The sequence below is a fragment of the Silurus meridionalis genome, chromosome 19 (assembly GCF_014805685.1).
Source record: "Silurus meridionalis isolate SWU-2019-XX chromosome 19, ASM1480568v1, whole genome shotgun sequence".
NCBI lineage: Eukaryota > Metazoa > Chordata > Actinopteri > Siluriformes > Siluridae > Silurus > Silurus meridionalis.
In genome coordinates, this window is record NC_060902.1 from 98,660 (window position 1) to 113,644 (window position 14,985).

Consider the following 14,985-nt stretch of genomic DNA (forward strand, 5'->3'; position numbering starts at 1 on the left):
AACTGATCTGGCATGAAGAAGAATCTCCAACTAGTGAAGAACATCTTTGGAGAGTTTTACAAGAGACACAGAAAAATATTTCAGCTGAATATTTGGAGAAACAAAGTGTCTGGATGCTGAGAGTGTGTAAAACTGTTCTTCATGCTAATGGAGGATTTTTCACTGAAAATAAAGTTCTGGACATTTATAGATTTATCTGGACAAAGGACATTTTTATACTGTTTCATTGCTGAGTTTATTGTATAGAAACAAAAGCATTATGCACATTTCTCTCAAACACTATAAAACATTTAGTTTTCACACTTTTTACAGAAACTGTTTTTATTTATTGATTTATTCATTGTTCATTATATGTTTAATTTGTTCTAACATTATATACTTTTTCCATGTTGTTTGTATTCTTAGTTCTAAGTAGTTTTGTGGTTGAATCTAAGGAGAATATATCTGAAAGAAGACATTTCTAACACACAGTGAGAGATCCGAGCACATGGGAAAAACCTTAATTATATATTATATATATTACAATTATAACCAAGTCTGAAAACTTCATCATCAGGAATGTCACACAGCAGCCAGTGATTCCCAGCAACAATCTTCTGCTGTGTCACTTATGTTTCTACAGAACACTACAGAAGAACCTCAAATGTTGATAGCATGTCAGTTAACTAGCATGTGTTAATCAACTTTATTTAGATTAAATGAATAAAAAAGGAGCCACTCAGCAGCATACAGTAGATATACATTTATAATGTGTGTGTGTGTGTGTGTGTGTGTGTGTGTGTGTGTGTGTGTTTTGAAGGTAAAAGCAGCCATAAGCTAGTGTTAGATTTGCTGACAGTGTATGAATTGGTATCAGTATTGTATCTGAGAGACATGTGGGTGTGGCTTGTTTTTTAACGAAGGAGGGTTTGTCTTTGGAGAAGTGGGCGTGTCCATCTTGCTCATATAAAAATACAAAGACACACCCCGTTCGGCCCGTAAAGACACACCTCAATTAATGTTTAGTACTGTTTAAATGCTTTAGAGAACATGCTGAAGTGTGTGTGTGTGTGTGTGTGTGTGTGTGTGTGTGTGTGTGTCTGTTAGTGTGTGCCATCACTCCATTGTGTCCTCCACTGTTTGATGTGTGATGTTGGGGGTTGTGCAGGTTTGAGAGGTTTTACAGGCTGAAGGTCAGGATGAAGGTCAGAGCGTTCCTGCTGCCGGATTCTTACTGCATGATATTCAGGAATGCTGTCCTTATATGGAGACCTCCGGAAAACCCGAACTGAGAAAGAGAGAAAGAGAGAGAGAGAGAGAGAGAGAGAGAGAGAGAGAGAGAGAATGAGAGAGAGAGAGAGAGGAGAGAGAGAGAGAGAGAGAGAGAAAGAATGAGAGAGAGAGAGAGAGAGAAAAGAGAAAGAGAGAGAGAGAGAAGAGAGAGAGAGAGAGAAGAGAGAGAGAGAGAGAGAGAGAGAGAGAGAGAGAGAGAGAGAGAAAGAGAGAGAGAGTGAGAGAATTCCAAAACAAATTCAAAACCTTGACATCATCATCCTACAGGAGACATGGAGCAGGACAGAAACGGTCACGCAGTGTCCCCAAGACGACAGAAAAATCATATTACCCTCCCAAACACTAAATACAGCATGCCAAGGCAGAGACTCAGGAGGCTCTAATCTGATACAAATCACAACTACACACCATACACATCGTCACAACTTCTAAATACTACACTTAAAAATAAAAATACAGAAATCCTTAATGTCCAGGCCCAGGGAAACGTGCTCATGTGTGGAGACCTGAAGGCCAGAACAGGAACACAAGCCGACAGAGTAAACACACACGGTGAACACTTCATTAATAACAGCATGACTTTCAATCACCGTGATTCAATATCTAGAAATCTGAGAACACCATTTCTAATGGTGTGTTTATACATGTAGAATCCGAAAAAAACTCGGAGCAAAAACACAAACTATAAACTGGAGCATCTAAAATCAGTAATTAAAGAAAATCAAAACTCTTTAGATTTCCCAATTAGTGAAGCGAAACTAAAGAACAAAATCAACAAACTGAAGCCACAGAAAGCGTCAGAACCCGACGGAATCTGGAATCTAGGACTAATTACTTCAATCTCTAAAAGTGGAGACAAATTTCACCCAATAACCACTGAGACATTTGTGTGATCAGTAATGTGTCATTTACACCCCGCACAACTGATCACATTTACACCCCGCACAACTGATCACATTTACACCCCGCACAACTGATCACATTTACACTCCGCACAACTGATCACATTTACACCCCGCACAACTGATCACATTTACACCCCGCACAACTGATCACATTTATACCCCGCACAACTGATCACATTTACACCCCGCACAACTGATCACATTTACACTCCGCACAACTGATCACATTTACACTCCGCACAACTGATCACATTTACACCCCGCACAACTGATCACATTTACACCCCGCACAACTGATCACATTCACACCGCACACAACTGATCACCAGCATGAACCAAATCGTCCCCACTTTTAATTCCCTCTCAGCCGCCAACAAAATGCACCACCTTCTGGGGAGATCAGAGAGCTGCATACTTGCAGCTCACTATATACGCACCTGCTACTAGGTGAGGGACAGTGTGTGACCATGTCATCTAGTGTACGCAACACACACACACACACACACACACACACACACACACACACACACACAGTGTGCATTCATCTCTTTTTCTTTACTTTCTACTTTTTATTTTATTATTGTTGTATTTTATTTGTATTTATTTTACAATTATGTCATTACTAACTCTATAGTTTATATTGTTATTATAGTTATATTACAGTATTTTATAGATTCTATACTACATTATATACAGTATTATTATAGTTTATTATTATTTCTGATCGTTAGTGCTGGTGTTATGTGTCTGTGTGTTCTATTGTTTATCATGCAATAAAGCAAATTTTAAATCTTTGAATCTTGAGAAAGAGATAAAGAAAGAGAGAAAGATTTTCAGTTATTTTGTACATGATGACGTTGCAGTTTGTCTCAGTATCTTTGGAGAGTTTCTCAGAAAATAAATGAAATTCTCAAATCTACATCATGGAGTCACGTGTGCGCTTTATAAAAACTATTGCTTGTTGCTTCGATCAAATTGCAAATGCTTTTGTACATTCAAACAATTGATTGCGTCTGCTGTTTCCTGCATGTGTCTCTAATTGATGAATTGTGCAGATGAATCTTGAATGTCATTAATAGAGGGATGTGTACAGCATCAGATCAAAATGATCAACTAGTTTCTCTGAAACAGTTAAAACATGAAACTTGTGGACCTTTAATTAGTGACAGAGAGCAAAACACAATTTATGAACATAGATGAAGAACCAGGAAAAAATAAACTCTATTACAGTACAGTAAAATTGTGAATCCTGTTTGGTCTTTTGCAATAAATATAAATCACATATGAAGTCAAATAAATACATTTGTGCTGCTGATATTTATAGATGCCAAACAGAAGAAATTCATCTTTGTTTATTTTCAACCACTTCAACTAAAATCATAGTTTATATCAGGAAACACTGAAACTATGCGCAGTCATACTGACGACTAAACATTGTGATGATCATGTTTTGGAAATAAAGACCAAAGGACACAGATTTCTGATGGTAATGAGATGTTCATTTAAACAAATACTTAGTTTTGAGAGATGAACAGGATTTTGAGAAAAGTTCAGTTGTGTTCTGCTGTTTGTACTAATAGTTTTGAGAAATGAACTTACTGCTTTACAAATGTTAAGGATGATTTAAGAAACGCTCCAAAGAACCTGAGTGAAACTGTAATAGTGTTACTGAAATTTAGAGACACACACGAATAAAACACAAAACACTGCAAACCACCAGAACACACACAGTGGAATTGTTCATCTGGTTCCCATCAAACACCACAATTCTGCCCCGACACTAACTGATCCATCACACACATGCAGATCAGTGCAGTGGCACACACACACACACACACACACACACACACACACACACACACACACACACACACACAGGGTTGAAAGTGCATGTGGCACTCAGCAGTGCAGTTATTCACACAGTAGTCACTCGGTGTGTGTTTACCCAAAGACCGAAGTGTGTGTGTGTTGGAATTATTGTGCCACCGTGTGTTTGTCTGCATCAGATGGCTGCAGGTGACGATGGGCACGATAAAACTCTGTCTCATACTGAGGATGTCTCTCTGTCTGCTTAAAGAACCCACACTAATAAACACACACACACACGAAAACGAAGAAAAGCAGAAGAAGAAAACAGCATGAGGATGGAGAACATGGAGAGAGAAAGGAGCATTTTAAACTAAAACAGAAGAACTGAAGAGATGTAAGCACCTCGAAAACTGTGTGTGTGTGTGTGTGTGTGTGTGTGTGTGTGTGTGTGTGTGTGTGTGTGTGTGTGTGTGCGTGAGTGTGTGTGTGCATGTATTTGTACCTTCCACAGGATGCAGACAATCAAAGCGAGCATGATCACTCCAGCTAATATAGCGATCAGGATGATCCACCATGGAACCCATGACGCATCCAACACACTTAGCTCAGGATACACCATCAGTGATACCTGTCTCACACACACACACACACACACACACACACACACACGGGTAACCCAGATAATTCACAATCAGAGCTTGTGGTTTAAGTCTGTGGGAATTTTCATACATGTACATGTCACTTCTTCTGTGTGTGTGTGTGTGTGTGTGTGTGTGTGTGTGTGTGTGTGTGTGTGTGTGTGTATACCTGTGCAGCAGCATCTCTGAGCACCAGATGTTTGAGGCTGGACTTGACGGAGATGTTTGCTCTGACCAACACTTCGGACACGCTAACCCCGGAGAACTCCTGACACACACACACACACACACACACACACACACACACACACACACACACACACACACGCACACACAGTGAATTCACACAGCAGCGCCAGCTGAGACATGTATGTGTGTGTGTGTGTGTGTGTGTGTGTGTGTGTGTGTGTGTGTAAAAGAAATAGAATAATAATAATAATAAGAAGAAGAAGAATAACCTCGATGAAGGTGCTGTTCCACAGACGAGCTGCAACACGGAACTTCACAGAACCGGAGAAATTCTGAAGTGCACACTGAAACACTACACACCTTGCTGAGCCTAACACACAATCCTGTAATATACACACACACTTAAACATTACACACCCCGCTGAGCCTAACACACAGTCCTGTAATACACACACACACACTTAAACATTACACACCCCGCTGAGCCTAACACACAATCCTGTAACATACACACACACATTCAAACATACAGACACACTGAAACACTACACACCTAGCCAAGCCTAACTCACAATCCTGTAACACACACACACTGAAACAGTACACACCTAGCCAAGCCTAACACACAATCCTGTAACACACACACTAATTTAACCTGAGAGAGCTTATTCCAGCACCCTGAACAAACACAATATGTGCATCCAGGACCATGCTTTTAGATGCACATTTGGATTTAGGGTCAGGGTTTAGGTTTAGGGTCAGGGTTTGGGTTTAGGGTCAGGGTTTAGGTTTAGGGTTAGGGTTTAGGGTCAGGGTTTAGGGTCAGGGTTTAGGGTCAGGGTCAGGGTTTAGGTTTAGGGTTAGGGTTTAGGGTCAGGGTTTAGGTTTAGGGTTAGGGTTTAGGTTTAGGGTCAGGGTTTAGGTTTAGGTTCAGGGTTTAGGTTTAGGTTTAGGTTTAGGGTTTAGGTTTAGGTTTAGGGTCAGGGTTTAGGTTTAGGGTCAGGGTTTAGGTTCAGGGTTTAGGTTTAGGGTTAGAGGCCGGACTGCTGAGGAGAGACCTTGTATAAGACACTCTGGGAGGGGGGAGGGGTAACATCAGAGATTCACCCCTTTTGCTTTGTCTGTGTAAAATTCTTTTTTACTTTTGCTTTATGATTCACCTACTTTTATTTTGATCACGTTTTTGGCACCTTTTGGCACAATAGTATGTCACAAAATTAAGTGCACCCCTCACATTTCAGCAAACATTTCAGTATCTTCTCAAGGGACAAAACTAAAGCAAAAGAAATTAAACTTGACACATTTTAGACAATGTGCAGCTGCTACTGCTGGGCCCATGAGCAAGGCCCTTAATCCTCACCTGCTAAGTTGTAAGTAGCTCTGAATAAGGGCATCTGCTAAATGCCATAAAAGTACATTTAAATGTACACCCTAAGGAAATGTTTTAAGGAAAAAAATGTCTTTAGAATTTGATGGCTGCAACACGCCTCAAAAGTGTTGTTACTGGAAAAAGTAAATGGTATTAAAATTAAACAGTTGCGGTAGAACAAAACAAGGGACAAGGAGGAAAATCAATATTGGATAGATGTTTTTGACTACATTTAAAACAGTCATGATTCTGTAATGGAAATCACCGCATAGGCTCATTAACACCTGCAGAAATTATTGTCTGTGAACACAGTTTGCATGTCATCCATAAATGCTGGTTAAATCTCTATCATGTAAAGAAGAAAACATTTCTGTGAACATGGTCCAGAAACACCACCATCCTCTCTGGGCCAAAGCTCATTTAAAAAGTACTGAGGAAAACTGCTCTGTTCTGTCTGTCTCCTAGCCTAACACACAATTCTGTAACACACACACACTACAAAAACACTACACATCTTGCAGAGCCTAACACACACACACACACACACACACACACACACACACACACACACACACACACACACACACACACACACACCAGTTTGAGGGATTTGCGTCGGTCGTTAGCAGCAACGGCAGGTGTGTTGTCCTGCATGTTGTTTCTCACAGGTGCATGTTCTTCATCCTCAGGATATGAGCGAGTCTTTCTCACCTTCATAACACATTAATACACACTTCAAATACTTTTCATTCACACCAACATCTCATTCTACCATCACACTCCATTCAGTACCTACCTGTGACAGTATGTGTGTGTTGTGTGTATTGTGTGTGTGTCTGAGGTGGAGTGTGTTAAGTGCTGAGTGATGTGTGCAGTGTGTGTGTGGATGATCGGAGTGTAAACTAGTAGGGTAAAGCAGCCATTTTTCATTCGGCAGCTCGTGAGGCCACATGATGTTCAGAAACGCCGAGCCAAGAGTCTGCAGAGACTGACCGCTGTTAGAAACCTGGACACACACATTCACCAAATCATACACACAAATACACCGTATACACACAACCATACACAGACACATTACATACATTTTAATAATTGTAGGAAAAATACAAATAAAAAACAATGATATCTGTGTGTCTGTGTGTAATGTAAAAGATCTGTGTATTATGTGAATTGTGTGTATGATGTATATACTGTCTGTATGATGTGTGTATAATGCAGTGTAAAATGCAGTGGTGTGCAGTCAGGGCCAAAAAATCCTTCTCTGCTGCCTGAACACTATCAGAAGCACTGACCTACATTTACAACCTGAATTCTAATATTTGATCCATGAAATTGTATTAATTTATTCCATCAGTTTCTTCTCTTCATGTGGTAGTGTTTCTCTCGGCTGCACTGCTTCAGTACGTGTATGTGGATGTTAGATTTTTTTGTCCAATCAGATTTCAGCCTCTATGTGCTGCCATGTGAATCTAATCTATCCAGGGCCTTCAAAGTATGTACTGCTATGTTAACCATAGTCTGTTTCTTTAACCAATCAGATTTCAGATTCTCCTCACAGGGCAGCGAGCTGTTCCAGAATAGCATCAGCATTTTTCAGTCTTCTGATTGGTTGGTCAGAGGGAAACTGTTACAGTTACAAGTTTGACTGGTAAAACACATGTGTAGCTCTGCACACGTTAATACATCTGAGTTAGACATTTTTATGCCTACGGAGGTATGATTTGGTCTCAGACATACTTAAAATACATTTTGAAGAAAAGCGAGACATGGTGAGGAGGTCACCAACCCTGAAGCTAACTAGCGTGTCTCAGCCCGGGAAAGGGTTTGTTCTCCACTTCCAGACCAGTGAATACGAGCGGTACCACTGGATTACAGCCTCTGGGGGCGCTGCACATTATGAGTCTGCATCTCTGGTGAGTAGGTTGTGTTTTATTTACATTTTAATGTTTTTGTCATGTTATTAGACAAATCTTGATTGTGAACTGCTCCAGATGTTGTAGGTGCACAGTTGTGGTTGTAGTGTAGAGGTTTGGAGTGTAACTGGGTTTGTTGTTTTAGTAAAATGGTTTTCACCTCCAGATGTGAAACGTCTCCTTCTCTGTAATGCCGCACCTTGTTATATTGCGTTTTTGTGTAGTATTGATGATTTCTATAATTGCGACATGATAGTGGTGGTATTAAGAGGTGGATTAAGTCGGGTATGTCCTCACTGAAGGCCCATGTACCAAATGCACAGCCCGCCACTGCATACACACTGGAAAAATGTATATAGTGTATGTAAAATATATATAGTGTATGTGTGATGTATATTGTGTGTATGATGTACATAATGTGTATTATGTATAAAGTGTGTATTATGTATATATAATATGTGTAATGTTTAGGGTGTATGATGTACATAGTGTGTGTATGATATATATAGTGTGAATGATGTGTGTATGATGTATATTGTGTATGATGTAGATGTATGATGTACATAGAGTGTGAATACACATAGTGGGTGCCAGACATAGCAGGTCAGCTTAGGTTTTTAGGAAAGCACAGGTTCTCTAAGATAGAAGCTAATGATATACACCTTCAGTCAGAGTTTACTAGGAGTAACATTATAGAGGTGTGTAAATTAGTGAAGGCAATGTTTGATACAGTAATATGCTCTGTAACCATCCAAATGCCACATGGCGGTGTAGCTTACAGCAGTTTATGGTCGCTGAACTGCTGGATGTCCAATTGGTGCTCCAAAAACAATTCAATTCAATTCATTTTTATTTGTATAGCGCTTTTAACAATGAACATTGTCTCAAAGCAGCTTTACACAGATAGTGTGCTGATCGAAACCAAAATGTAGTAATTCTCAGAAAGTCTGTTGGACATATTTACTTTTAATCACCACATTATCTGTTTAAGTAACCTGATTAACATTAAATTAAATAGGACTGAATGTACAGCCAGCACCTCTGATCTAAAGATAGGATAGTTGAATATTAGATCTCTCACGTCAAAAGCGCTGACTATAAATGAAATTATTACCGACCAGGAGTTTAATATAATGTGTGTGACAGAAATGTGGATTAAACCGAATGAATATGTAGCATTAAATAAAGCGAGTCCTCCTGGGTATAGTTACATAGACCAGCCCTGGTAGACATAGACCAGCCTAAGTGGCAGACAGGCTTTATTATTATAAAGAGTCACAGCTATTTATAATAATAATCTAATATAAAATCTAAACACAAATGTGAAACATTTGAATAAAATATTTAGTGTCCAAAAGCAGGTCTGGGCCACTGAATACCTAGAATCAACGTTCTGTTAGACTCTAGATCAGTGGTCCCCAACCCTCTTTGCGCCACGGACCGGATTAATGTCGGACAATATTTTCATGTATTCTTTCTGTGTGGCCCGGTACCAATTGACCCGGTGGTTGGGGACCACTGGTGTAGATGATGTAGCTCGTCGTAAAGCCAAAATGATCAGGGAGAAAGAATTTGCATGGTGGTATAATTTTCATACGCGCACCTTAAAACAGACCCTCATTGAAAAAATCCAGACGATTAAAATAAATCCAAACTATTTTATAAATAACCCTTTAGATGGCCTCATTGTCCTCACAACATGAATAGATAGACGCCTGCAGGAGCGTCGTGTGGAGCACACCCCTCAGCGCACCGAGCGTCGCCACTCTCCGTCGCAATACCGCCGCTGAACACTCTCTTGTGACACTACCGTTCCAGAACCCCACTCTCCACCGACACCTATCCCCAAATGTAAAGGAGAGGTGTCGCACCAGAGGCTTGTGTCTCACTGCAGGAAAGCTGGACACATGGCTATTGCCCAGTAAAAGACCGGGCTCATCGCTGATGGGGAGGCCCTTGCCGAGCCAAATCCTTCCTGACCTCTCCAAACAACTCCTAGACATCCACATCCTCTCTGGGGGCAGGAGCACCAGCTTGCGGCTTTTTGATTCAGGGGCAGATTCGGAATTTTTGGATCAGGATCTAGTTCAGCAGTTAATGATTGAGACCAAACCATTGCCAGCCATCCTTCAACCTCTCGAAGGCCATCCCCTTTATCAAGCGACCTGTCACATAAAGCCCCTCCTAGTAACCATTGCCTATCAACATCAGGAGTGGCTATCCTTTTTGGTTATTTTATCCCCTCACACCCCTGTCATGCTCGGCTTTTCCTGGCTGCAGAAACAACCCCCGCCTGGACTGGTCCACGGGTAAAGTCTTAGAGTGGGGGACCTTCTGCCATTCACACTTTTTAACTCAGCCATCTGCCTCTGGTTCTCTTGAGACCTTGGACCTCGACTCAATTCCCTTGGTTTATCACCACCTAGGTCAAGTATTCAGCAAGGCCTGAGCTTCCTCCTTACCTGCTCACCGGCCATATGACTGCACCATCGACCTCCTCCCTGGGTCCTCGCCCCCCCGGGGACATTAGTACCACCTGTCAGGCCCCGAGCAAAAGGCCATGAGGCAGTACATTCAGGAATCGCTTGTCCCTGTGCCTAAACGCCCCTGGTCTCACACTGCCCTTGATTTTGTTACCGGACCCCCTCCCTCTGCCGGAAGCAAGGTCATTCTTACTGTGGTGGACGGGTTCTTAAAATCGTACATTTTATTCCCCTATCCAAACTGCCTTCGGCTAAGGAGACAGCTGCGCTCCTTCTCCTGCAAATTTTCCATCTGCACGTCTCCCTCGTAACATCCTCTCTGACCGGGGCCCTCAATTCACCAGGGAATTGTGTTTGGGGTACTGTCAGCCGACGACGCGGGCACTTCCGGTAATCCAACTTCCAGTAATCCAACTTCCGCTTCCGGCGCGGCGCGCCACCTTCCATGTGTATAAATAGATCCCTCGCCAGATTGTTTTTATAGTGTGTATGATATAGTGTGTATGATGTGTAGTGTGTATGATGTATACAGTGTGTATAATGTATATAGCATGTGTATGATGTATATAGTGTGTATGATGTATATAGCGTGTGTATGATGTATATAGTGTGTATGATGTATATAGTGTGTGTATGATGTGTAGTGTGTATGATGTGTATAGTGTGTATGATGTATATATTGTGTGTATGATGTATATAACGTGTGTATGATGTACAGTGGAACCTCGGAGCTCGCGGCCTCAGCGCTCGCGAACTCGCACGCTTGCGACTTTCATTCCGACCGGCAACTCTCATTCAGATCGGCTCGTGAGCAAGTACCTGTACTTTATTATTTTTTTTAAGCATTGTAATTGCTGTTAATTTACATAAAGTATTGTTAAAATAGTCTAATAATTAAGTGTTATTGTGTGAAATAGTGTTATTTACTCATTTAAATCGACTTCGTATAGTGTTCTTTGGGTTTTTACTGGGTTGGAAGGGGCGTATCAAAAGGTCGCGAAAATTCGGAACTCGCGACCGGTCTTGGTCCCTAACCCTCCGAGCTCCGAGGTTCCACTGTATATAGTGTGTATGATGTATATAGTGTGTGTATGATGTATATAGTGTGTATGATGTATATAGTGTGTGTATGATGTATATAGTGTGTGTATGATGTATATAGTGTGTGTATGATGTATATAGTGTGTGTATGATGTATATAGTGTGTATGATGTAGAACAGGGGTCACCAACGTGGTGCCCGCGGGAACCACATGAGTCGCCCGCGAACCTTTTCTAAAAATAGCTGTTTCCTACCTTGTTAAATCATTGTTGATAATTATTGTGAGAAATCATTAACATGATCAGTGTCTTCACATAGATCAGGGGTGTCAAACTCAGTGTCAAATCCGGCCCGACGTACAATTACATCCAGTATGTTTACTGACACTGGCGATAAACACGTGTATTAGTGGAGCGAATGTGGCTGTAATTGAGGAATTGAATCTAAGACGAAACTACGAGACAAAACATCAGGAGAAGCTGATAAACCTGAATGCAGAGCAGATGTATATAGTGTGTATGGTGTATAGTGTGTATGATGTATGGTGCATGTGTATGATGTATATAGTGTGTGTATGATGTAGTGTGTATGATGTATATAGTGTTTGTATGATGTACATAGTGTGTGTGTTGATCTTACAGTGAACTCGAACTCTACTTCACTTCCTGTTTGTTCCAGAGTCTCCATCGCGCTCTCTCCTCGAACCGTCCCACTGAAGAACAGCTGATGAGGACGAGCCACTCTGTACAACACACACACACACACTAATTATATACACTACACTGTGCAATACACACAATATACACTCTTACCACACACACTACTCACAATTTCCCCACTGTGGGACGTTTTTAAATGTATGTGTATATGGGTACGTATGAGAGAGTGTGTGTGTGATTGTGTGTGTGTGTGTGTGTGTGTGTGTGTGTGGGTGTGTTAAGATACCCGCTGACAGTGAGAGGAAGTTCTATCACGACACGAGCGAGAGCTGTAACAGGAGATTGGTGGATCTGCTCACTGATCCTGCAACACACAACACACACTTTATTAACACTTTATTTATAATCATTATTATTATAGTAAATCTGTGTGTGTATGTGTGTGAATTTGTGTGCATGTTTTCAATAACTCACGTGGACATCTGCAGGTCCACTGATAAAGACGTCGTTTCCACGGTGAAGCCTGACGTGCTCAAAATAATGTAGAAAATTAACTGGAAGTAAAACAATCACCACACACACACACACACACACACACACACACACACACACACACAATAATCACTGAAAACTGAATAATATTATACTAATAAATATGTGAAATGTGTGCATGTGCATGTATGTGTGTGTGTGAGCATACCACAGCATCTCTCTTGAATGGATTTCCAAGCTCACAGTCTGCCCGAGAGCCATTCTGATTCACCTCACACACCACCTGCCGAACAGACAAGACAGACAGACACACAAACATATACACACACACACACACACACACACACACAGTCTGTTTATAATTTAAAACTCTTCATTGTGTATTACAGTTTAATGTATGAACCATTCCAGATTAGGTGAGTGTGTGCATGTGTGTGTGTGTGTGTGTGCGCATGTGTGTTTGTATACACACCTGACCCCTGACCCCAGAGTAGGTGAGTGTGTGTGGCAGTTTGATTGTGAGCTGAGCAGCATGGGCATCATCTCCATCCTCCTCGGGGTGGGTGGGGTCAGAGGGTGTGTTCATCACAGTCACCTCCAAAACCACTGACCTCTGATCAGAAAGAGAAAACACAGGCACGCCATCCTCCCCTCTGTGAACACACGCACACACACACACACACACACACACACACACACACACACACACACACACACACACACACAGTGAATGAACTTCTCCCTTCTTTAAGCACCGTGGCCTAACACACATCCATTTTTTTAAAACCCTGTAAAATGTAACTAAAAACAAAATGTAATGATCTCATAAACTCAAATATTTTATTTACAATAGAACATTAAAAACATATCAACTGTTACAACTGTAAATCATTTTCAGAATGGTGTTTAACATCAAATTGCAAAACGGTGAAAATCAGTATTGGATGTTTGTGATCTTCAGGCCCTCAGGGGTCACTGCATTTAAAACCATAATGATTCTGTGATGGAAATCACTGCATAGGCTCATTAACACCTCCAGAAATCATTGTCTGTAAACACAGACAATGTCATCCACAAATGCAGGTTAAATCTCTATAATGCGAAGAAGAAGGTATGCATGAACATGATCCAGAAACACCAATGCTAACTGCTTACTGCATCTATTACAGTAGCATGACTTTATAGTAGAAGAGTCTGGGTGCTGAACTGGCCTGTCTGCAGCCTAGACCTTTCACCATTTGAAAACATTTGACAAAAACAAAACAAAGAAGACCCAGAACTGTTGAGCAGCTAGAATCCTGCATCAGACACATATGGGACAACATTCCACAAGATGTATAAGGACTATTGTTAAAAGGAGACGAGAAACATGGACCTGTCCCAACTTTATTAAAACGTTTTGCAGCCATCAAATTCAAAATGACCTGATTTTATATACCTTATAAATGAATAATTAACAAATTACTGCATTCTGTTTTTATTAAAATTTTCTCAACTTTTTTGGAATTGGGATTGTATTTGATTCATGGTTGTTTCGTGAGCAGTGGTTGGTTTATGTTAGTTGTGTGTCCTGCAGTGTTGTGTAATTGACAGCAGGGGGAAGCATGAGCCTTCACTTTAGCTAACACAGACCTCATCATTAAGATGGAGGAGATGAATACAGGGAGGGAAGTGGAATAGGTAATATCAGAATTAGGACATAGCTGGATTCCCACACTCAGGAAATCAGTTCTCCTGCCCTCAGTCAGAGGGTGAGACAAGCATACACAAGTGTGAGACAAACAGACAGAGAGGGATAGAGAGACAGAGACCACCAGACAGACAGATAGATGGGCAGAAAAACAGGGAAAATAAAACAAGCAGAAAGAGAAAATAAGTCAGACAGAGACAGGTGGAGAGAAAGAGAGATAGACAGACAGACAGGAAGCCTGACAGACAGACAGACAGACAGTCTCACATTGGTAAAGCAGTGAAGATATCTGAAATTGAGGGTCGTGTCCCAAATCTGTAGCTCAGTTTCAGGTTACTTTGGCAAATGTTGTCCTCACCACAGCCTTCTTTGATGAAGTTCACCTGGACCACACACACACACACACACACACACACACACACACACACACACACACAGAATGTGTTTTGAGCAGTATTAGTAGAAGAGGAGGAGGCAGATTCTGAAGCCCCTCCCTCTCTGTGGTAGTGTGTTACCTCTGAGTGG

At 41.1% G+C, this 14,985-nt stretch overlaps 1 protein-coding gene across 6 annotated transcripts in view; it reads right to left on the minus strand.

Moving 5' to 3' along the window:
• Positions 1–210: 210 nt before the first annotated feature.
• itga7 (integrin, alpha 7) overlaps positions 211–14,985 on the minus strand; it is a 51,321-nt gene continuing 36,546 nt past the window's right edge. For 4 of the 6 annotated variants that reach the window (XM_046875094.1, XM_046875093.1, XM_046875092.1 and 1 more), the window contains 14 exons: positions 14,976–14,985; positions 14,728–14,843; positions 13,243–13,423; positions 12,979–13,053; positions 12,753–12,832; positions 12,565–12,642; positions 12,259–12,361; positions 6,979–7,188; positions 6,780–6,893; positions 5,083–5,196; positions 4,794–4,892; positions 4,489–4,614; positions 4,123–4,262; positions 211–1,267 (listed from right to left, as the gene is read on the minus strand). The exon at positions 14,976–14,985 is cut by the window's right edge and continues 149 nt beyond it. In XM_046875094.1, coding sequence (XP_046731050.1) covers positions 4,152–4,262; positions 4,489–4,614; positions 4,794–4,892; positions 5,083–5,196; positions 6,780–6,893; positions 6,979–7,188; positions 12,259–12,361; positions 12,565–12,642; positions 12,753–12,832; positions 12,979–13,053; positions 13,243–13,423; positions 14,728–14,843; positions 14,976–14,985 — 1,417 coding nt within the window. In that variant the 3' untranslated portion in view covers positions 211–1,267; positions 4,123–4,151. The other 2 variants (XM_046875091.1, XM_046875095.1) reach the window with 2 other exon arrangements.